Consider the following 24,906-nt stretch of genomic DNA (forward strand, 5'->3'; position numbering starts at 1 on the left):
GCTGCTGTCTGAGACCATCATTTGGTCATCGATCACTACTCTGCTTTCTCCTGTTTATTCTTCCTTACTGGATAATTTGCACATAGAGCTTCTAAGGCACCTTTTCAAGCACTTGTAATACCAGCACTTGTGCAATTGGATATGGACACACAGGCTTCTGACACTTCAGTGAGTATCACTACATCTATTTACTTTACACTACAAAAAGAAGAAAACAAAAGTGCCATTAAAGACACTTTTTGGATTTTCTGAGTCTGAACACCTGCAAATGCTTTTCTCTCATCCTTATGTGCATTCTGCATGTTGCACTGTACAATAAACAAAGGGCAGTTTTCACAGAAGAAATCATTCCTATACTGTCTCAAGCAGCTGCTGCTCTGTGTTTTCAAGAGATGGCCTACATGTCCTGCAATCTTGGTTACATTCCCTAGGCTGCACAGGGAAGTGGTGGAGTCAGCATCCCTGGAGGTGTTTAAGGAATATGTAGATGTGGCACTTTGGGACATGGTTTAGTGGGCACAGTCATGTTGACAGTTGGACTTGATGAAAAAATAGAGGTTTTTTCCAACCTTAGTGATTCTATGAATGTCCTTTCATTTTTTGCAAGCTGAACTTCACCCAATGTTCCTGCAACTGGCTGCAAGCTCCTGGGGCCTGATTCCACTACTGCAGAAGTCAACGGGAGTATTGGGTTTTGAGGCAGAGCCATTTGCAGTGGCATTGGTCCCAGATGATCTAAAGCTGCATAGTGGTGTTGGAATACTAAGTTTAGCAGATGCAGATTCCTACAAGTGTCTTGTGCTTCATGTGTGCCCAATGGCAAGGCTTTCAGACTGAAATTTTAAACAGGAGTGCTTAATTCAGGCAATGAATTATCCATGGTTCAACACCCAGACAAGTATGTAATTTTCAGACAGGCATACTTTTGCCTGTCTGGTCCATTCAGACTTAGGAAAGTGAGGGAAATCATTAATATCCATTGCTGACTAGGCACAATGCAAGTATCCTAGCACTACTTCCTGCCATCACCTTCCTTTTGACCTGTGTTCCCTGGCTGCTCTTCTGTGCTGTGTCTTGTCATTATCTGAGTGTGGCTTCTGCGCCAAATTCATACAGTGGCGTTTTGACAAATGAGCATCCTGTGGAATCTAAGCAGGAAATGCTGAAGGAATCTCATTGAAACCCACAAATGGTGTCAATTCAAGAGATTAAGGCCTGTCTCTTCCACAATTGAAGAAATTAAGGCATCGCTCTTCCATCCCCTCATTGTGCCCAACCTCTGTCATAGGAACTGAAAAAAATCTAAAAAAATACTTTAAAAATCTAAAGAAATTTGAAATATCTAAAAATCAGTTTCCTCTTCATGTGGTGTCCTCAGTGTCCTACATCAGCCTCAGCAGCTGCCCAAGACCTGTGCACAACTGAGCTGCTCCTGCCACTACAACATTCATAGCCACCCAACTTTGCCAGGCTTTGAGATTTGAGTGTGCTTTGATCTATGAGTTGGCATAGTTAGGTTGATTGTGGTTTTGCTTCAAGTCATCAGGTCTAGCCATACTAGTACATCTTTGAGGGAGTGTTTAGGAAGTTCCTATTTCCAAAGCAAAACCCAAGGAACAGCTGGTATGGCCGTGCTTCAGCCACTGCAAGGCACAATCAGCTGCCTTGGCTGTATTGCTGGCAGCATCACTAAGGCAGCTGAGAAATGCTCTCATCACTCATCCCACCAACTCACGGGGTAGTAAGCAGCAGAGGACAAGATCATAGAATCATTAAGGTTGGCAAAGGCCTCTAAGATCATCGAGTCCATCTGAGCATGACACATGGTGAAAGCAGGTTTATTGTGAATGTGTGTCCCTGGTCTCTGCTGTGTGGCTTTGTCCAAAGAGACAAAGTGCTAACCTGCCCAAGGACCTTACTGCAGCCTTAGACCTATGCCACATCTCTGTTCCCAGTGAAGCCTCTAGGACTCTTCCATCTCTGGAATCCATCCAGAAGGTGTTTGAGCAGCAGCTGCATCCTGGTATCCATCAGCGCTCACAAGTAAGTTGGCTGGAAGGTGGGAAAAGAGGACAGAGTGTGGGTGGCTGTCAACACAGCAGGGAGGGAAGGGTTCTGGTCGCACAGCATTTCAGTGGGATTCAGGTGATCATTTACCATTTCTGTTCTCTCTAGCCTCTTTCTGGCTGCAGTGCAGTGAGTTGTATCCCCACAGCTTCACGTATCCCGTAGTCCCCTCTGCCTGCTCCCCCTTCCGGTCCCAGAGGAAAGTACAGGGAACTGCCTGTGGACTTCATCTCCCCATCCTCCCTCCATCTGTAGGCTAGGATGGCACACCTCTTTCCATAAACTTCATCTCAGGATGTTTCACTGCCAAATTCTTCCTACCGCTCACCCACTTAAGTCCCATGACCTTCCTCTCCCAGAAAAACAAAATTCCAGGATTTTTTTATGTTGAGCCCCGGACCTGGTCACGCAAACCTGTCCCCACTGCAGCAAGCTGATTCCCTTGCGTGCCCAGCTGCCTGTAGCCTATGGACAGGGTTTGTAAATTTGTCCTTCCACCCTCCTATACTTCTGCATGTTCAGGCATTCTGTGCATTTGTACTGCCCATTGTGGATTAGAGTGGCAGCGACACAAGTGCTGTTCCTTGCAAGGCGTGCAAGATCCTCCTGAGGTGAGACTGCTGTGCTTCCAGGCCATGCTCTCTGGGTTTGATACTCATGCGTTTCTCACTTTCTTTTTGTTCCTGTGTTGTGGTTAACAGATGCTCGGTGAAGCTAGTCCAGTCAATATTGTATTGAAACTCAATCAGCTGGTTTCTTTGCTGTCCTCCATTGAAGACAAGGTAGAGTTCTAAGACTATTTTTTATTATCTTCTTGTCATCTTTCACCTCTAGTTTTGCCTCCTTCAACATCATCTGCTACAGAAAATTTCTTTCCTCTGATGTCATTACTCTCAGCATAGTGCAGAATCACCAAGTCAATCTGGCATGCATAAATATTTTTACAGGTGAAAACACTCTTGATTGAAGGTCCTGATTCAACACACCGGCGCTCCCTTATCCCCCCTGTCACTTTTGAGGTAAATGTACTTCTTTACCCACGCTGACCAGAATGTGGAAAGACAGGAATGCAAATTTCTGTCAGTGTCTCAGGGCTGGAAACCTTGCTGTGCTGCCGCAGAGATAGCAGCTCTTCCTGGATGCTGGTTAGCACCATGCAAATGCTAGTGAGACGTCTATTGAGATTGGTGTAACAATGGTTTGTGTCCATGAGCTCAGCAAGTGTGGCATTTCTGATGCATGTAACTGAACTGGGAAGACTCCAATGGAGGGCCACAAAGATGCTGAAGGGACAGGATCATCTCTCTTATGAGGACAGGATGAGAGACCTGGGGCTCTCTAGCCTGGGGAAGAGCAGGCTGAGAGGAGATCTTCTCAATGCTGATCAATAGCTAAAGAGTGGAAGTCAAGAGGATGTTGCTAAGCTATTTTCAGTGGTGCTCAGTGATAGGATAAGAGGCAGGGGTGCAAACTGGAACACAGGATGATTCACTTGAACATAAGGAAAAACTTCTTTGCTGTGAGGTTGACGGAGCATAGGACTGGGCTTCCCAGAGAGGCTGTGGAGTTTCCTTCTCTGGAGATGTTCCAAACCCACCTGAATGCCTTCCTGTGCAACCTGCTCTAGGTGAACCTGCTTTGAGAGGGTGGTTGGACTAGATGATCTTCAGAGGTCACTTCCAACCACTACCATTTTGTGATTCTATTATTCTATGATTGAGTCACCATCCCTGGAGGCATTCAAGAGGGGATTGGACGTGGCACTTGGTGCCACGGTTTAGTAGTCATGAGGTCTTGGGTGACAGGTTGGACTTGATGATCCTTGAGGTCTTTTCCAGCCTTACTGATTCTGTGATTCTGTGATTGCTTATCTCTATTTTCCAATAGGTGAAAGCTGACTCCTTAGGAATTTTCTCAAAAATACATCTCAAGGTTGATGTGGAAATGGGAAAACTCATTATCAAGAGAGCTAAAGATGGTCCAGAAGACAAATTTTATACCCACAAGAAAAGTAAGATGCTCACAAATGCATGACTAGACTCTCAGGTGATGGGGAGAGGTTTCTTCTGACCACAGAGGGCAAAGTTTAGTGCAGAGTGCAGATATTTCTGCCTGATCTTGGCTGTTGTGCAAGGCTCCAGTAGGTCTAGACTGCCTGTCCCCAAAGCCACCTGCAGGGATCCAGAAGTCAATACTGGGGTAACCAGCTTTCACAGATTGTTCTAGACCTGACCTCCTGGTATGAATGAAGAAAGTCGTAGCAGGACTGCATCAGGGTGGGTTTTGATAGATTTCCTGTGGAGATGGTTTCAATTTTCAGCCTAAAAGCAATGTCACTTGGGAAAAAAAAAGCCACCATTCTGCAGGAACATACTGACTTCTGTGATGATTTTTCATGGTAAAAAGCCAACTACTCAGTCTCAGAACATTTTTCAGTTCATTTCCCCTTGATTTTTTTGGGTTTTGTTTTGTTTGGTTTTCCTTTTTTTTTTCCTGTGTGTTTCTGGGCAGGCAGGTCACTGAGATTGAGGCAAACCTGGTAGGATTTATCAGAGTAAATGATGCCCTTTGGGCTCTCTCCTACTAGAAATTCAACCTGTTGCTGACAGTGATTGAAAAGATTAGCTTTCATGTATGACTTTCTCTACCCACTGTTCATAGTTACTTAGCTGCTATTTTAGATGAGGAGGAATCACCTTTACCATCATATGAGGGTCTACTCTTCTTTCACAGATGGGGAAGGAATATATGTAGGCTGGCTCAGGATACAGAGACACTGCCTGCAGGAAGCCAAGGCTTCGCTTTAGACTGCAGGGCTTGGTATGGACAAGAGCTCCAGGCAGAATGAGTTTTGGGTGCCCTCTTCACTTCAGAGTCCAAATCTGTTCCCATAGGGAATAGGGTTAAGCAACATTAATCTGGAGTTATGCAGGACAAAGTGAAAGACCATGTAAGTGCTGAGCCTGTGAGCAGGATCCTGTTAGCCTTGGTGGAATTCTAGTTTCTGTGACTGCAGCTGATGACACTCAGTCTCTGTTCAGTCTTGCAGCTTATCAAGTCCCAGAAGGTCCCTAACAAACTGGTGATTGTGCTGGAAACAGAGAAAGAAAAAACACAGCGAAAAGAATATGTTTTTTCTGATTCCAAGGTACATACACAACGTTTCTTCCTGCCAGCCTGGATCTGGTACCTGGGTGGGAATGGTGCAAGGGGCATTCCTTGGCAGAAAGGAACAGTTGAAAGATGGTTCTTGGCTTTGTAAAATGAAATGCCTTCTTTGTTTTGGAAACATCCATTAAATGAACAACTGTACTGTGTGAAGGGAGATACTGGAGAGGGCAACCATACCCTGATGGTCCCACTGAGGCAGGAGACCAGTGTCAGCAAGCAGGGAGAAGAGGCAATGAGTCATGTGAGGACAGCTTCAAAAGGTTCATATAGACAATGAGGAGGGAAGCCTAGGCTTTCTTCTGGCATGTACAAGCTAAGTGCCTAAGTACCAGAGGAAAGACAGCCTCTTTGAAGGTTTCAGGACAGTGGAGAGCTAATCTGCCCTTCAAGTGTGCTGGGAATCTTTGGAATTTCCTGGTTCAGCTAGTTTTTCAAGAGGTGGTGGAGGAGTTAAGTATCTCATTAATTGTCTCTGGTCCTCCCTGTCTAGAAGAGAGAAGGCTTCTGCCAACTTCTACAGCAGATGAAGAATAAACACTCTGAGCAACCAGAGCCTGATATGATCACCATCTTCATTGGTACCTGGAATATGGGTATGGGCTCTCTTCTTACGTGGGTGTTCCTTCAGACACTTGCCAAAATGTGTGCTCAGCTGCCACTACGAGCCTCAGACACTGTCTGGGAGAGGAGCTGATCTCTAGGCTTGTTCTTGCGTGTAAGTTTGACACTATTCATGGTTCCAGTCGAAGGACCGTAAAGTTGGCCCTGATGGGTATTGAAGGATTCCTCCACTGAACGGGAATTGCGGCTGGCACAAAGCTGGCGCAGCAGTGGATGCTGTCCTCTGCCTTGCAGAAAGGGCAGGAGCAACCCCCAAAACTGCATATCAGCTGCTTCTGAACCTAATTAGGGACCGTTTGTGTTCAGCCTAGAAAGAGAGCAGGGTATCTGTGATATTGAAAGAAGGGGACAGGGTGTAGTTGAGGACAGCAGAATTTAAGTTATTTTTCCCATTTTGGGAAAAAAAGCCTGAATTGACTGTTGTGAGCTGAGCTGTCTGTGCTCAGTCATACTCATACAGTATGGCAAAAGCAATGGCAGGCCAGGAGCATAGCTCCTTTCTACTTGGCTAGCCTTGATGCAAGAGAGACCTGGACCTGCTGCAGTGGGTCCAGAGGAGGGCCACAATGATGATCAGAGGGCTAAAGAACCTCTCTTATAAAGTCAGGCTGAAAGAACTGGGGCTTCAGCCTGGAGAAGAGAAGGCTCAGGGGAGACCTTAGAGCTACATTTCAATGTCTGAAGGGGATCTACAGGAAGGCTGAGGAAGGATAGAAGGGCTTCTAGTGATAGGACGAGGGGCAATGGTTTTAAACTGGAGCAGGGTAGATTTAGGTTGGACATCAGGAGGAAGTTCTTTACAATGAGAAGGGTAAAATATTGGAACAGGCTGCCCAGGGATGTGGTTGAGGCCATGTCCCTGGAGATATTCAAGATCAGACTTGAGGTGTGGCTAACATCTTTGTCATCTTAGCATAATGTGCTCTAGCTTATTTGAAACTGATATGGGACAGAGTGAATATGAAGCTTATTTATTTCTGTCCTCATGGGTTGTCTGTATCCTGGGTCTCACAGAACATGCTCTGACTTACTTTGGTGTTTGATTTGTTAATAAAAGGTGCTGCAGCTCCCCCAAAGAAGATCACCTCCTGGTTTCTCTCCAAGGGGCAAGGGAAGACCCGTGATGACACTGCTGACTACATTCCTCATGACATCTATGTGATTGGTACCCAGGAGGATCCCCAAGGGGAGAAGGAATGGCTGGAGACTCTGAGGCAATCCCTGCAGGAAATTACCAGTATCAGCTTCAAAGTGGTGAGGAGTTATCCCAGCTATTGTACATAACTTGGGCATATGAGCAGAGAACACGTTGTGCAAATAAATGGGACGATGAATAAGTGGCATCTTGCCTACACTTCCTCTGCTTCCCTCCCTTTATTGTCATTGCATGTGGATGAGGGAAAGTGAACTCTGTGGACTCTGCAAGATCCTCCTCTGAAACGGGCTAGACAGCTCGCATACTGCTATGGACAGTGACCCCCACCACTGCCAAGGCAGAGGCCCCATAATGAAATTCCTCTGCCTCCCAGCATGGGAGGAAGGAGCATATGCTAAGCACCCAAGTCAAGTTGTGATGGTGATTTTTGACCTTCATGAAGGAGAAGACCATAAAGCTTTCTGAAACAGCTGTAGCCTTAGGCTATTACACTTTCCAAATAGGGGATAGCAGCACAATCATAAAAGAAACTGAACCTTATTAAGACCAGCTTTGGACATTCTGAGTTTCAGTGATACCAAAACACATCTAAGTATACCTGGAAGGCCACAGGAAAGCAGGACTAATGACTTTCATGGTAACTAGGAAACTATTTTGTGCAAGGAAAGCAATCCAATGATTAACTAGAAAATAGCACTAGCAAATGGCTAGGTCCCTCCTCCCACCTTTGATTAAAATGACTGAAAGCACATCCTGAGCACAGGAAGATAAGAAGGCTGTAGCTACAGCACAGATCTGCAGGTATGTACAGAAATATAAACCTCTCACCTTCTCATCCCTGCAGATAGCAATCCATACCCTCTGGAACATCAGGATTGTTGTACTGGCCAAGCCAGAACATGAGAACCGCATCAGCCACATTTGCACAGACAATGTGAAGACAGGCATTGCAAACACACTGGGTGAGAAACAGAGCTGGTCTTGTCCAGAGGACTGAGATCTGTCCAGTCTATGCCCATACTGTCCTTGAAATGGAGCAGATCTTTCTCCAGAAGACTCCCTTGATTATGTTTATATGACTAGCACTGATTATATCTTACCCTGTAAAAGAGGAAATCTATTTGTATGTATATATACACATATATGTATAGATAAATATATGTTATATATACACATATATGTATATATAAATATATTCCCAGCAAACACCTTTGACTAGCTATTGGGTTGCTCTTTCTTGGGTTTCACATGGAAACTACACTCTTTTCCCTTCAACTAGTTTTTTTTTTCCCAGCATCCTTAAAAATTTTATTGCCACAATCTGTGCTGTATGTACTAAATCTTTCTCAGCTGATTAAGTCAACTTATTTCTCTTCTGCATCCTCCACTTTGCTAAAGATGTGCGAGGTGCTTTGTTATCCTTGCTAGACTCAGCCTGGAGGTGGACTGATTTCTTGACATTTTTGGCTTATCTTTTTCCAGGTAATAAAGGAGCTGTGGGGGTGTCATTCATGTTTAATGGAACCTCCTTTGGGTTTGTTAACAGCCATTTGACTTCAGGAAGTGAAAAGAAACACAGGTAAGATGCATCCTCCCTTCTCAAAAATTAAATTTGTCCACCAGACAGTCATAAGCATATTTTCCTGACCATAATGAATTGTTAAACGTCTCCTGGGAGGACAACCTGTGCTAAAGATGCTGATTACTGCATCACCATTTAAATGAGGGACTTCTAACCATGAGGAGGAACTTCTTGATGTTGAGGGTGCTGGAGCACTGGAACAGGCTGTCTAGAGAGGTTTTGGAGTCACCATCTCTGACATTTCTCAGAGTCCACCTTGACAATGTCCTGTGCAACCTGCTGCAGGTGAACCTGCTCTGGTGGGGAGTTGGACTGGATGATCTCTGGGGGACCCTTCCAACCCCTGTCATTCTGTGATTCTACTCTGTGGCCAAGACACATGGGTGCTGGTGAAATTGTGTTTAAGAAAAGACTGGATGAGGCACTTAGTGCCATAGCCTGATTGATTAGTTAGGGTTAGGTGATCGGTTGGACTTGATGATCTTGGAGATCTCTTCCAACCTGGTTGATTCTGTGATTCTGGAGAGCAAAATTATTTCTGAGTCGAGCGTTCGTGTGACCTATCATGGAAGCTCAGTACATGAAGAAAACAGTTCCCTAATCTACAGTGTTTTGGAGAGATGTGGGAAGGCTTTTCCCAATCCAGAATAATGTGCTGAAGGGTACTGTCTGCCCCCTCACTGTAGGCAGTGCTGGGAGCATGGGAACTGTGGTGCACCCCAGGGCACAGCTGAGAAAGATCCTGCTAGGCAGAGCATGCTGTCAGAAATACCAAGAGGGAGGTGTATAGCACAGAAATACCTTCATGGTGGCTAATTCTCTGTACTCAGCTGTGAAACGAGTTTCCATGGTCTAAGCAGGTTCTATGCAGCATGAGACTGCAAGGCAAATATCCTGACACTGGTAGATCTGTGCCCATGCTAGGAGGAGCTGGAGCAGCTGGAAGGAGTGGTATTGAAAGCAAAGAAGACCTGAAATGAATCATAGAATCATTAAGGTTGGAAAAGACATCTAAGATCATCAAATCCAACCATCAAAGAGGTTAGCTTTGCCATCTTTCCCAGTCCAGAACCCAGAAAACAGATGGTGTGGGATTTCTGCATAGGGTCTGTGCCACTGGTGGAGTTAACTTCCATGGAAGGGTTACCCAGGGCCTGAAATAGCTGTCAAAACCTAGTCATGTGTTTGCTGCTGAAAACTGAAGACAACAATCTAATGCTGGGTTTCTAGGACATGCAGCTCAGAAAAGCACAGTCCCAAGAGGCAACAAAAGTGGCTTTAAGCCAGCTTTTCCAGCCTTTCAAGTCATGTTGAAACAGTCTGACAGCCAAGGTAGACCAGCCTGGAGCTGCTGAAAATGACACTGCCTCTTTCTCCTCCTCACAGCAGGCTGTCCTCCTGCCCCAGCTCCCCAGGCCGCATGCAATAACAGCTGCAGCTCAAGAGCTGTGCTGCCTTAGCAGTTACATGAAGTATTTCAGCTCACCAGGAGACACTGAGCACGTTACCTGGTCCTGTCTGCTGAGGTGCAGTGTGAGACAGCAGTGGCAAGTTCTCAGCTTCTCATCTGCTCTTCTCTAGATATTGAGCCAGATCAGTTCCTGCTTGGTGACGCCACAGTTGCTGCCAGCCCAGGCACTCAGAAGCTGTGCAGCAATTTAGTTTGTCAGGCAGATGTTTCTTGTCTTGACAGACGCAACCAGAACTACATGAACATCCTGCGCTTCCTGACACTGGGAGACAAGAAACTGAGTCCGTTTAACATCACTCATCGCTTCACTCATCTCTTCTGGCTAGGAGACTTGAACTACCGCGTGGAACAGCCCCCATCGGTGAGGGATTGGGTGTGAATCCCTGAGAGGCAAAACACTGCATTGCTATAGATGTGTTGTCTTTTTGTAATCTAGGCCAACAGGGCAAAAAGAAGGGAGGCAGAAGGTATCCTCAAGGCACAAGTGTGGCAGCAGTTGCAAGAGAGTAAAGAAATCCCCTTTGCCCTCTCCAAGGGTTAAAAGACCTGGGAATGCAGTCTGGCACACTTGCTGCTCCTGGCAGTATTGCTTCCCCAAAACTCCCAACTCTCCTTCCCACTGTGAGCAAGCATCTGTCCCTGAACAGCTTGAAGCAGAGATTGCCTTCCTGCTCTGTTGTTTAGTTTTTAATGGCTCAGAACAGGCCATCAGAAATACAGGATAGCTTTGGGTAGGTGAGAAAGAATAGACATGGTGTTGATGTGAATCTGGTTGTGTGTGTGCTTGTGTAGGGGATGTGTGGGCATTGTGACACTTGTTTCAATAGACAAATATTCAGCCACACAGCAAAGACTGGGACTTTTCAGGGAAGGCAAAGGTGGGGAAGTGGCAGAGGTAGAGCTCTGTGAAACAGTACAGAAGCCTTGCCACCTCTCCAGTGAAGGGAAGATCTATATGAAGGCTTTGCATCATCTGCAATTCTGCTGTTTCCCTGTTGGCAGGAAGCAGAGAATATTATCCAGAAGATCAGGCAGCAGCAGTATCCAGAGCTGCTGGCTTTTGACCAACTTCTCATAGAGAGAAAGGACCAAAAGGTGTTTCTGCACTTTGGTAAGATTCTGAATTTGTTGGCAGGTTCCTTTCCCATTTCCAGTAACTTCCTTTGCCAGGCTTGATGTGGGGCAGGGTGTACAGAGCAGTGGCTGCCTTCCCCAGATAAGGGTTCTCAATGGGCCAAAGTGTAACAGAACTCTCTCACTGTTTTAGAGGAAGAAGAGATTACTTTTGCTCCAACCTACCGTTTTGAAAGAGGGACCCGGGAGAAGTATGCTTACACCAAGCAAAAAGCTACAGGGGTAGGTGAAAACTGATTTCCCTTAGAAGTATGTGGCAGAACAGGGAAAGTAGCATCTACAGAAAAAAATTACCTATATCAATCTCTGCATCTTCTGCCCTTGTAGTTTTGGAAGGAATCAATACAAGCAAAAAGATTTGAAATAAATATATGGTTCTCGGGCAAGTGAATTTCCTCTTCTTTTGTTAACTAAGCCTTTCCCTTCTTCTTGATATCACTTCTCCTTTGGTTTGCAGATGAAGTACAATTTGCCATCCTGGTGTGATCGAGTGCTCTGGAAATCATACCCCATGGTGCACGTTGTGTGTCAGTCCTATGGTGGGTAGATAACAGATTGTAGATAGCAAAGCAATCAGGCTGAAACGGAAATGATTCAGAGTAGCGTCTGTAGATCTCCCTGCACTGCCAGGCACTCAACATAGAGAGACCTGATGTTAAAACAGGCAAAGTGGAGACAAATCTCTCTGCCTGTAACCTTACAAGGTTGGAAATTAATTGTTATTCTTTTGTATTCAGAATACCACTCAGGCAGCTGCAGCTGTCCAGCTTTAGGCCATGCTGTAGGATCACATGCAGTTACCATCAGGAGCTCCTTATTTGATGGTGCCAGTAAGGCAGACCCTGTGTACACAGTCCAGTCTGCAGAGGCTGCAACTGCAAACATTTCTTCTATCAAATCATATTCCAGAAGGACTGTGTGGTACCAAAAGCCTGTTAGCTTTCTTGCTGAGAAGCATCACAATAATGCAGCACAGGGAGGAAACCCAGAGGGAGGAAAGACCTGTTTAAAATACAGACTCGGATACTAGCTCCTGAAATTTCACTGACTATATGTAGGACCGAGCATATGAGTATGATGTTAATAATTTTCTGTGCATGTGACTGAGAAGAGAGCAGTAGAAGTCTCTTGGGGGATAAGGGAGACTGATCTGCTTACAGAGTCTATGATAGTGAGATGTGTGGTCAGATAGACATGTGGCATGTAAAAGCCTGGCATCTCCTTTTGGAAACTGTTTTGCTCAGTGGACTGGTCTTGCTGGAACTCAACATGTGCTTAGTTGCTTTGTAGCACTGAGGTAGAATCAGTGTGTTCTTGTGTGATTTCCTCCCATAGCAGAGCTTTCATTAGCTGTGCACGTTGCAGAGGCAATGAGGAATTCTGTGAATGCTTCTCCTACAGGGGGCATCCAACACTGACACTAACTTGTGAAACAATACATTAAAGATGTGTCCATTAGCCAAGTCTTTGTGTGATTTGACAAGTTACACCCCTACATACTGACATGAGATTATGTAGAAACACCTTTGAGTAAAGACAGTTACCACAGTGACAGTTCTGTTTTCTGCAAAATTACCTAATAATATCCCTATGGCAGCAATGTCTCAGGAGAAGGGCAGAAGCACAGGGCAGTAACTATCCTCCTTTCTCGTTGGCAGGTTGCACCACTGACATCATGACAAGTGACCACAGTCCTGTCTTTGCCACCTTTGAAGTGGGAGTCACCTCACAGTTTGTGTCAAAGAATGGTCAGTCAGGTTGCGTGCAAGTGTGCTGTCTTCACCTTTGGATACCAAATTTAGTGCTTTGTATATGTTAAAAGAAAAAGCTGATCTTAAGAGACTAGACTCAAAAATGCCTTCCCTTTATCCCCTACTGAAAATGCCATTCTCCATTCCTCTTTCCTAGACTCTAAGTACACAGATTCCCAAGGGGAAATAGAGTTCCTGCACTGCTACGCTACTCTGAAGACCAAGTCCCAGACCAAGTTCTACATCGAGTTTCACTCTAGCTGCTTAGAAAGTACGGGTTTGCCCATCTTTATTCTTTGTCCAAGTGTTTGGATTAGTTCCCCTTTCCCCTGCTTTGATCTAAATAGACAGCTGCATGGATCACTTCTTCCTGTGCTGAAAACGGATGTCCTAGAGATCTGTTGTAGTTTACAAATCATCCTACACTGTCAGCAGCCATTTAGCTGTAATCCATGCTTAGACATGTAGCCTTTCACTACTTCTTCCATTTGGTTGGCAATCTGGTAATTTCTTCCTTGAAGAGAAACATGTGTTGTTCATGTGTAACAGATAGAAAATCTCTCCTTAGCAAACATGATTGATAACATTTCTAATTGTGCCTGCAACAAATGATCAGGTGCTTTCAAAATAAAAAGCTGTGTTACACCAAAAAAACCCCAAATCTATCAGAGAACCACAGAATCATTAAGGTTGGAAAAGACCTCTTATATCATCAAGTCCAACCATCAAACCTGAAGAGCCATGTCTACATGTTTTTTGAACATCTCCAGAGATTGTGACTCCACCACCTCCCTGGGCAGCCTATTCCAATGCCTGACCACTCTTCCTAACAGCTTTTCCTGTTATCCAACCTAAACCTACCCTGCTGCAACTTGAGGCCATTTCCTCTTGTCCTATCACTTGCTACTAAGAGAAGAGTCTGACACCCACCCCACTCCAACCTCCTTTCAGGGAGCTGTAGAGAGCAAGAAGGTCTCAGTTCAGCCTCCTCTTCTCCAGACTAAATAACCCCAATTCTTCCAGCCACTCCTCACAAGACCTGTTCTCCAGACCCTTCACCAGCCTCGTTACCCTTCTCTGGACCTCTTCCAGCACCTCAATGTCTTTCTTGTAGTGAGGGGCCCAAAACTGAACCCTGTACTCAAGGTGTGGCCTCAGCAGTGCTGACTACAGGGGCACAATCACTTCCCTACTCATGCTGGTCACACTATTTTGATACGAGCCACGATGCTGTTGGCCTTCTTGGCCATGTGAGCACACTGCCGGTTCATGTTCAGCCAGCTGTCCACAAACACCGCCAGGTCCTTTTCTGCCGGGCAACTTTCGAGCCACTCTGCCCCAAGCCTGTAGTGTTGCACAGGGTTATTGTGACCAAAGTGCAGGAATTACCCTGGTAAAAAAGACTCTTATCAGAGGATCACCTTCAAGTGATTGATTCTGTAAATGGCTCTGTGTACTTACCCATGCTGTAGGTTTTACTTCTGTCCCTGTGCTGCAGGGCTGAGGCTCAGCTCTTTATGTAATGCGAGCCCACACGCCTGAGCTGTGGGGTTTTTTCAGTGGCTCCCCATCAGAGGAGCAGTGCTGTAAGTGGGATGCTGTAAGCATGCCTTCGGTGTGCACTTCAGCACATTATCGCATGTCAGAGAGCTATGTCAAAGGCAGTTCCAGAAAAGATTATTTTTTTGCCTGTATCAAAATTTGCATAAATTTCTATGGAAACAGTGTATTACGAATCTTAAATTAGAATTTCAAAAGTGTGCTATCTTGAGTGGCGTAGGAAGAGCTGTCATGTTCTTATCCTCCAGTCCATGTATGCACGGAGCTTTTCAGTGCCAAGTTTAACTGTAAAATAAAACCATTTAACAATAATCCAGTAAAATCACTTGTAAATTAACTGTGTAAACATTCACCCAAAGCTCAGACTTTAAGCTTCTTAACACTTTAAACTTCAGTCTAAGTGGGAAACTAATTGCAGGCCTTTTGGTGATCTAGCATCTGAAAAAGATTTGTAGGCAAGTTCTTGCTATCTCTCTAATGCTGAACTCCTTTCTCATCACTTTGCAGGTTTTGTGAAGAGCCAGGAAGGAGAAAATGAGGACGGGAATGAAGGAGAGCTTGTGGTAAAGTTCCTTGATGCTCTTCCAAAGGTAAACTGGGACTCTGTTTCTATATCCCTATGGCAGAGATGCCTTCTCCTTGCATCCCATAAGCATCATTACATCTTTTGCTTATATAAATGTTACTTTCAGGAACATGGTTGTGGTCATGTTTACACTCAAAAGGGCTGTAGGAATGCAGAGCAGGCTTAAGGTAGAGTATGTTATAAGCAGGAAAGGACTTTCTTGCTTTCTTGACAGTATACTTCCACCTGTATCAGGAATTTTGCTGGAGTGTGACTTTTCTCACCTTTTTAGTGAACAAATCTTTTAATTAGTCCCTTTTTTTCTTTTTTTTTGGGGGGGGGAAGGAGGGGGGATGTGGGGTGGGGGTGTGTGGGGTGGAGGTGTGTGTGTGTGTTTGGGTTTTTGTGGCTTTTTTTAGGTTGGTTGGTTTGGGGTTGGGGTTGGGTTTTTTTGTGTGCAAGGGTTTTGGTTTTGGTTTTAGATGGAAGATAAACCAGCTGTGCTGGAGTCTCTTTTCCCCGTGAGACAGAGCTGGTTTTGTTGGTATTTTGAGGAAAGTCGACTAAGTAATTTTTACCTGTGTTAATAAATTTTTGCCTGTGTTTAAAATTGCATCAATGACCAGAAGTAGTGGTCTGTATGTCAGTGTCAAAGACAAGCCCTGTCCTTGAGGTCAGAGCTGTTCTCAATTTCCTGAATGGTGGGACTTGGAAGAACTATTGGAGTTCTTGAATTTGGAAAAAGATGAATATCAGTACTCTTCTGAGTAGCCTGAAAGAAGAACTGCTGACTTGGGATAATGTCTTACACTGAGAGATTGGGTAAAGACTCTACAATAAGTGATGTAACAACAGCCAGATTGTTGGGAACAGCGTGTATGCAATCAGAGTTCAGATCACATCCTCCCAGAAAAATTTTCAGGCCACACAGAAAAAATCAGCAGCTCAGTCCAATGTGAGTGGTGGATTTGTTTGTTTCTGTCTGCTGTGCTAGGAGTGAGTGGAGACTATGGAAGTCTACACTCCACCACAGATCTCCAAACATCTTTGAAGAGGCTGATCCTGAGGGTGACATCCAGCTGAGTTTTGTTCATTTGGGCTGAGCCACAGGGAGAACTGTGTCTACATGGACCATCTGTTGTATTGACCCACATTAACTTGTTTTTGCAGCTGACTCCAATTATTTCAGACCCAGAATACCTACTGGATCAACACATCCTGATCAGCATTAAGTCATCAGATAGTGATGAATCTTATGGTAAGTGCTTAGCTCTAAAGTTCTGGATGAGTCAAATTCTACTTAGATTTTTCCAAACTACTGAAAGAGTGGGAGAGAACAGAAGTAACTCTTATTGACTGAACATCTATGATGCTCTGACTTCTGATTTAGAACTCAATACATACAAAAATACACTGTGGGCAATATTTTGTGAAGCAATGATGATTAGAAGAATATGAACTAGAAGCATCAATCTGTGTGAGCTTTACCAGCCCTAAAAGAGCAACGGCTTAAAAAGAACGTAGTTGACAGGAATTAAATCAGGAGCCAGTCTGTTTAAATGGGTTTATTCAGAACACACATATCCTGTTTCACTTGCATGTACTTAATGTACTTCTTCTGGCTACAGAAGCTGCTTGCTTCCAGATTCTAAACAGCCAGGGACTGCAGACCTTGCCCACAGAAGTCTCTTTGCTGAAATCCCATTAACTGAAATGGCAGTCACAAGCTCATGTTTTCCTTACCAGAAATGGAAGCTCAGAATCCTGCAGTCACCTATGGGTGACTCCAGTGCCCAAATCCTTCACACATATGTGAAAAAGTGAAATGAACACCCTTAATGTCTCAAAAGATATTATACTCCTTACTGTGATCCAAAGATGATTCTCTCCATAATCTCAGGCCTGTCAGCACAGTGATAGTAGATGACTGACAGGAGAAAGAGATTTCAGTGCTTTTTCACTCAGTCTCAGGCTCATTGTCACCTTGTCATCCTCTAGGAGAAGGCTGCATTGCCCTGCGAATAGAAGCAACAGAATCCTTAGTTCCTATTCATACTGTGCTGACACACCATGGTGAAAAAACAGGGGTCTTCCAAGGTGAAATCAAGTTACAAACTTCACAAGGAAAACAGAGAGAGAAACTGTATGGTAAGGAACGAGATCGCATGTGCAGTGCTCACTCTAGAGAATATCTATTTCAGAAGATTTCTGATTACTGTCAAGGAATTGAAAATTATCCTTGCAGTGCTTTTAGTTCCAAAGAGGCAAGAACTTTTGATGCTGACTGCAAGATGTGAGTATCATCAGTTCTTCATGTATCTGTGCTTTTCAAGAAAGACACAGCAATTGCACTTGGGCTTTTCCTTTTACATTGTTCAAGTAAATTGAGCAGACTGAGAGAGCCCTCTGTCTGTCACTGACACTCGTTTTATTGAATGGTGATACCTTATTTCCACTTGCAGTGGCGGTATGACAAGGTGCCAAAGCTCTCCCTGCTCTGGTCACCCCAGGGAACATCTGCAAAGAGCATGGAAAGCTCTCAAGGAGCAGTTCCTCAGCTTTGCTTTCTTTTACTTGTTTTCTCTTTCAGAGTACAAAAGCAGCCCCATGACAGTACTGTTATTGTCAATGGTAACATGACCTGTATGTGACTCTTTGGGAGATTGTGACCTTTCTACTTCAAGATACACACTTTTCCCTATGTCAGCAAAACATGATATGTATTAGTGGGCAACTACCCACTTGCTACTAATAGCAACAACCATTTGAAACTGTCTCACTGCCATTTCAATAGACAGAGAGATGCCTTAATACAAGCAGTAACAGAGAAATCCTAGGTAGTTTGCCTCTGAAGCTGCCAAAACCTCCTTATGTGCCTTTCCTTTTCTTCAGATTTTGTCAAGATTGAACGTGATGAAATAGCTGGGCAGAAACCAAAGAATGTCAGCAACTTAGAGCCTAGCAAAGATTGGGATCAGACTAACAGGTAAGAGGCAAGCAGGTATGTCAGTTACAGAAACCTAGTTGGCTCAATAAACACAAAGCTGGGCTTGCTGTGGGAGCAGTATTAAAGGCATAGTGAACACTTGGAAACTGTGCTCAACACTTCTGTGCCAGAAGCTTCAAAAGCTGAGAATGCATGAGTTAAAGAATCACACAATCACAGAATGGTGGGGCTTGGAAGGGACCTCTTAGGATCACCTAGTCCAACTCTGCCAGAGCAGCTTTGCCTAGAGCAGGTTTCACAAGAATGCAATGTCCAGGGGGATTCTGAGTAACTCCGGAGACGGAGACTCCACAACCTCTCTGGGCAGCCTGTTCCAGTGATCTACCACCTGCGAAGTAAAGAAGTTCCTCCTCATATTTAGATGTTCAAGTTTGTGCCCTTTACCTCTAGTCCTGTTATGGGCCACCACTGAAAAGAGCCCAGCCCCATCCTCTTTAAGTATTTATAAGCACTGGTAAGATTCCACCTCGGTCTATGCTAAAAAGCTCCAAGTTCCTCAAGCCTTTCTTCATAAGACAAATATTCTAGTCCCCTAATCATCTTCATAGCCTTTTGCTGTACCCTTTCAAGCAGTTCCCTGTCGTCCTTGACCTGGGGAGTCCAGAACTGGACACAATACTCCAGGTGTGGCCCCACCAGAGCAGAGCAGAGGGGGAGGAGAACCTCCCACAACATGCTGGCCACACTCTTCTTGATGCACCCCAGGACACCATTGGCCTTCTTGGTCATGAGGGCACATTGCTGGCTCATGGTCAGCCTGCTGTCCACCAGGACTCCTAGGTCTTTTTCCACAGAGCTGCTTTCTAGCAGGTCAGGCCCTAACCTGTAACCAGATAGGGTCCCCACATCCCACTTCAAAAAGGCTTTTTTATTTCCAACAGAAAGTCAAAATCTACTCATCTGATGGCCAGAGAGGCAGCAGCCATTGCTCGCTATCGGGGAAGTGCTTCCTCTTCTCCAGACAACCCAGGGAAGGAGGATATGTTACGGTAATTTTTCTGCTTTGTCTCTGCTATCATAGGCTGGGAAGCTATGCTCAAACTGCCTGTCTTTTCCATCCCAAGAGTCACAGGACACTTCCTAGGAAGACTGTCCTTTCACTCCACTTTCACAGGAGCATTTCTTTGCAGGCAGCTTCCTGGCTGCAACATGCTAGTCTGTACGGGCACATCTCAAAAGGCCAAATGTCTCTCCTGTAGTTCCAGCAGCGTATTCCTTTGCTGTGAAATGCTGCTCAATGATGCAATTTGCCTCTTGCTTGGAGCTGTCCTGCTGCAGCAGCCACCTGAACTGCTGGGACCTGTAAAAGCCCCTGTGTGTGACTGCAAAAATGGAGTGCTCTCTGCAGCCTGCAGACATGGAAGTGTCTGCAGCAGCCAGAGGAACTATCTGGGGCAGGGGGAGGTGGCCTTGACCCAGTTGCTTCCTCTTCAGTGACCCATGGAAGGAAAGTACTAACAGGACTCCCACTTATTGTCTGATTCTGAAGCAACAGTGAAAAAAGTAAATAAAGTAGGTGGTATTGGATCAAAGCAATCACTGGGCACTAACTCCTTTGTAGATGGCAAGGAGAAAAAAACAAAACAAATGTATTTGTGTGTATATCTTCCTAACAATATTTCTTCCCTTCAGCAGCTCTACTCCCACAGACATCAGCAACCCCAACTACCTGGGGATGGCTGCTTTCTCTCAGCAACCCTCTACAATCAGCCAGCTTAAGCAGATACCTTCACCAGACCAGCCACCTTCTTTCTGGAGCTATGAGCAGCAGCCCAAAGATGTTACCTCTGTAATGGGACAGAGTCAGTCATCCTCCACATCACCCTCCTTGTCACCTTTATCTCCAAAAATATCCCTCCAGCCTGCCGTAAACAGAAGCATTTCTAGTCGCAGCCAAGAGTATCTGTGAGTATTCTGAGATTTGCACTGACTGTAGTCTCCTCTCTCCTGCCATTCTGCACAGTCATTCTTTCATTATGTGTACAGAGTTCAAGGTGCAGCATATGCTTTCATTCTTATCTCTAGAACTACAAAAAGCTAAGGTCACAAGTGCAGATGCCACATACTCCCATAAAAGTAGTCTAGAAGTTCCTCAGACTTCTGTGAAAGAAAAGCCAAAAATACATATATGTTTAATTCTCTGCCACAAGAAGATAAGACTGTGGAGTTGATTCAGTAACAAAGAAGAAAAGGGAAGAGCGTGGCTTAGATCTGGTTGGGAAGGAGTGCTTCTTCACATGTCTTATGTGAAGTACTTTAACTGAATTTCTACTTATACAGCTATACAAATGTCCAGCTTGCTAGAGCAGTTAGCATCCATGTGCTGCATCTGTCACAAGCCTTGATGCAGAATTTTCATTAAGCAATTGAATATACCCCATCAGCACACAACTGCACTGATGAGGCTACTCCACACTAGTGCATGTACACCACCGATGTCCCTGTTCGAGACCTCTTTTTCCCTTTTTCCTAGTGACAGGTGCTTTCTGACTCTGGGCTAGAGTTCACTGGTAAATGTATGCAGCACTCCAGAAAACAGAACTTGCAGAAGTCAAAGCTGCAAGCACTGCCTCAATCTGTTACGGACATGACAACACTTCAGCATGCTCTCAGTTCTTTGCTTCTCAGCACACTGACTTCTAGAAAATAACTTGAAGTAAGGAACACAACTCATCTGAAGACACACAAAGAACATGTGCCACTCACCCCTATTCCACTCTGTTCAGTGATACTGTGGCCGATTTTTAAGTATTGTGGCAGTTCTCCACATGAAAGCTTTGCCAAATCAGGTCAAGTCATACAAAAGCCGTGAAACCACCCTTGTCCCATTGTACAACTGTGCTGCCATTCCAAGTCTCAGCTCCAGTTCAAAGGGCTCAGCTGTGAACACCCAGTGCTTGTCTTACCCTATAGAAGATAGCTATCACTTACATATTGTGCATTTGGGTGCATTAAGGAGTTTTATGCCTTCCCTAGCAACACCATGCAGCCCTGGTACCAAGAGGAGATTGACCTAGATGTAAAATGCCACAGTGTAACATGAGCATTAACTATCCAGATAGCTATATCAATCCTTTCCCAGATCTGAGAACTCAGTATTTAAATTCAGATTTGTGCATGCTGCAGAGTCATCAAAGCACTTGGCACAGTTTGGCTCAGTATCTTATCACTGTTTAAAGAAAAGCCAAGTACTGCTCTGATGAGATTGTAGTCCAGTAGGGAGTTTATACAGTACCATGCATATCTGCTCTCAGCTGGCACGTTACTATTGATTAAACAAATGGAAAGTAATACAATTCTATTATCTTCCCCAAAGTTTAATTGTTATCCCGTTGCCCCTTTGAACTGTCAGTTTAATTTTACCATGCTCATTTCCTGTTAATTTTCTCTTAAAATCAGTCAGTGTCTCTTGCCTGCTCTTTACAAGTCTTCTTTTTACACTGCTTTGATGACTGTAGGCCACCTGAACTGGGGAAAATCACAGCAGAGCCTTTGCTTCAGGAGGAGGGACAGCAAAAGCCAGAGATGTTTGAGAATCCACTATATGGTTCTATGGGCTCTAAGGGCAAGGTTGCACCAAAGAAAGAGCAGGACTACCCCAAGGCCTCACGAAAAGAGCAGCCACCACTGCCAGATCAGAGCTGCCATCTCCTGAAGTCACAGGAGCCTGACAGCAGCAAGACCTCTAGCAAACAACCATCACCACCTTTCCTGGTCCCCACGCAGCGATTTCGGTCCTACACCTGCTCCAGCCAGTCTGAAGAAAAGAATACAGCTGAAAAGACTCAAGGCAAACCAAAGACGGCAACACCATTAGAAAATTCAGCACCACTCAAAAAACTCGTCAAGCCACTGAGGTCTGAAGTCAGCCAAAGCATCCAGGGACAGCACAAGCCACCCCTTCCCTCAAAGAGCCGGGCAGTGCTGGACATGCAGAACTCCAAGGGCCGAGACTATCGCGATAGTTCAGAGCTGCCACACTCTGGGAAGCATCGGACGGAAGAGGGACCAGTTGGCAGGACAACTACACCGGTGTGTCACTTGTGGCAACAAGGCAGGGTGGAAGTTTTAAAAGCCTGTGGTGTCACAGCAAAATACTGCTAGAGTAGCACTGGCTTACTCACTGTGCCCTCAATGAGTTTCCTAACCAAGCTCAGAGCACTGTCACATGGGGACAGAGCTTGCAGAGTAAAGGATGCAAGGGAGTATCTTAAAGCAACATGCTGCAAAAGATGTCATGTTGTGAAATCACGACCTTAGTTTTGTGTGAAATTTTAACTTCTGGACTGTTTAAGCTCAATGTCCGGAAGAAGAATGCAAATAGTCAGCTACTTTATTACTGCTTCCTTGGTGCATACTGCATTGTTACTGAGAATGTCCAGACTTGGCCTGACAACCCAAATCTAAACTACTGGCTAATAGACCTCCTTTATTGTCATTTACAAAAAAAAAAACAACAAAAAAAACACCACCAAACAAACAACACCAAAAAAATGAATATTTAAAGTAGTCATCTATGCGAAACGCCAATTTAGAACAGTGGTGTCCAGAACCGTTAATGAACCCTCTATAGAAAAAAATCACACATTTACTTTACTGGGATGTTGGGGTTTTTGGTTGGTTTGTTGGTTTTTAGGGGGCTGGTTTTGTTTGTTTGGGTTTTGTTTGTTTGTTTTTCCCAGATCATCATGAGTTGGATAAGAAGGAGTAGAGGAGGGCTTAGTATAAATGGGTTTGGGAGAAAAAGAGGGTCCACTTGAGAAAGCTGTAGGTTGGAGATTTTTTTCCTTCTCCATTAAAAGACTTAGAATTGACAATAGACAAGCTGACGTCTTTTCTTGTCTCTACAGTGAAAACAACACAACACGATGGCACCCTAGGAGAAATCCTGATGAGAAGAAAGATGGAGCTGACCTCTTTGTTCACACCACTGTTCTCTGGCCTGGTTCGAAAACAGACTGGGGAGTTTAATTTTTGAGGGTCTCTATGATTATGAAAATGTTCCAGCTGAGTTTATTCTACATTGTTCAGAATAAGAGGAGCCAGAACCACAATACCAAATGCAAGTTAGCCTTTTGTAGTGTCACTTTGGTACTTCCAGTAAGAGGCAAGTGGTTAAGTACACGCATTAGTAAATGCTTTGAAAAAGAAGGTACGGTGTAAGGACCAGGAGATGGAAGGGGTGTGTTTAAAGAACCCCTTTTCTATCACAGCAAAATTTTCATTTTGTGTTACAGAGTTGCTATTAAAGAGTGTTATGGAAAAGAAAGCATTTCGAAAGCGGTACAGCTCCAAAAGCATGTCCTATCCATGGAGCAAGGAGGTAGGGGAGGGTGGGGAAAGAGTCTGAATAGCATGATGAATGTTGCACACTGCCAGGGAGCCACCTTTGCCACTAGTGTGAGCTCCCAGGCTGCACACATGCATTATTTGTGCAGAGTGAGGGCTGGCCCTTGGCACTGTAGCTATTTTTTTCCCAAGCAGTTAGTGTTTTTGTACCCCCAACAAACAGAGGGAGATACCAGAACTACTGTGCAGAAATGGGAGAATGGGCAGGGTCCCTAGGCAGCCCAGGAGTATAGCTGCCTGAAGGGATGCACAAGCAGTCATTCCAGCCTCTTGCAGCAAGCACTCTGCTTTTGAAGGACACTGGCCGGCTGGTTTTGTAGCATTCTTAATAGATTAATGCTGACCTTACTGTACACTTCTGTTCATTGACCAAGAATGACTAATGTTAAGATATTCCTAATTGTTGTTCTATTCAGGTTAAGAATTAATGCCATGGTTATAATTAAGATATGCCTGTTTGTGGCCTAATTGTTGCTATTGTTCCCATGTTGATTAAAATAATAAAATTGTTGTCTTTCTGATCACTCTTTACTGAAAATTCAGAACTGCCTGCCACATGATTCACCTTTAGTTGAGTGTTATACCAGCTCACTCACTTATAGTAGTCCTTGCCCAGAAGAAGTACCAAAGCAAATGAGGAGTGCAGGGAAGATCCCACAATGCCACTGCACTACTGCACCTGAGGATGCATTTGTCTGTGTGCACAGACCTTTTGTGGATACATCTAGGTTAAAAATTCTAGCACCCATGCAGTAATTTTACTGGGGGAGAAAACGCCAAGCAGAGGCTTGTAAGCATGTGTGGAAGAGGTCAATCTGTAAGGGAGAAATCTTTTTCAAAGAGAGGTTTTTTTGCCATGCATGTTGGAGTTTCAAGGCCTCATTACTGAAACACCTGACTCTTTAAGCTACAAGTCAGCAAGATAAGCATGATCTTATATGCCTCTTGCTTTATTCAACAGAATATTCTTTGTATAATCCCCATAACTTAATAGCTGTGGTATTTCCCTGGCCCTGGGCAGCATTTCACTTTTCCATTCCATATTCCGGAAGAACTCGTATGGCCACAGAGTAAAAACTTTCCTGGAGCAGCCAAAGTTCACAAAATACAAACTTGACATGAAGTACATTCTTGCACAAAAAAATATTCTCCTAATAGGGAATATTGCTTAAATTTGCCCCAGATTTGTAGAAAAGCAGAATTTGAGAACACTGGATTTATTAAGGCATATTATAACATCCAGGTACCTGATCTGGCCTGTCTTTTAGAAAGGCTTGTTACTGGGAGAGAAGAGAAGCTCTCTGCCAGGTTGCCAGAATAAAAAAAAAAGACATTACTATTCCTATGCTAAAAATGCCTTACTTCTCCAGCTCGAGAGCTGGGTACGGATTATAATTTTTTGCTTTAAAGAGAGTCTGAGTTGTTCTCTATGACAGGCACAATGGCAAATGCCACCACACGTTCTGCCAAGT

At 44.5% G+C, this 24,906-nt stretch overlaps 1 protein-coding gene across 1 annotated transcript in view; it reads left to right on the plus strand.

Moving 5' to 3' along the window:
* The window catches only part of INPP5D (inositol polyphosphate-5-phosphatase D), a 59,100-nt gene extending 36,149 nt beyond the window's left edge, over positions 1-22,951 (plus strand). Inside the window, 23 exon segments of the mRNA XM_054385866.1 lie at positions 1,956-2,043; positions 2,769-2,849; positions 3,015-3,086; positions 3,955-4,078; positions 5,109-5,215; positions 5,729-5,831; positions 6,917-7,113; positions 7,860-7,977; positions 8,498-8,594; positions 10,291-10,429; positions 11,071-11,179; positions 11,336-11,424; positions 11,660-11,741; positions 12,861-12,950; positions 13,111-13,224; positions 15,021-15,103; positions 16,249-16,336; positions 17,077-17,226; positions 17,971-18,079; positions 18,967-19,074; positions 19,718-19,990; positions 21,544-22,117; positions 22,936-22,951. Of these exon segments, the coding sequence (XP_054241841.1) occupies positions 1,956-2,043; positions 2,769-2,849; positions 3,015-3,086; positions 3,955-4,078; positions 5,109-5,215; positions 5,729-5,831; positions 6,917-7,113; positions 7,860-7,977; positions 8,498-8,594; positions 10,291-10,429; positions 11,071-11,179; positions 11,336-11,424; positions 11,660-11,741; positions 12,861-12,950; positions 13,111-13,224; positions 15,021-15,103; positions 16,249-16,336; positions 17,077-17,226; positions 17,971-18,079; positions 18,967-19,074; positions 19,718-19,990; positions 21,544-22,117; positions 22,936-22,938 (2,998 nt within the window). The 3' untranslated portion in view covers positions 22,939-22,951.
* Positions 22,952-24,906: the final 1,955 nt, after the last annotated feature.

This window comes from Indicator indicator, chromosome 13 (genome assembly GCF_027791375.1).
Source record: "Indicator indicator isolate 239-I01 chromosome 13, UM_Iind_1.1, whole genome shotgun sequence".
NCBI classification, from domain to species: Eukaryota; Metazoa; Chordata; class Aves; order Piciformes; family Indicatoridae; genus Indicator; species Indicator indicator.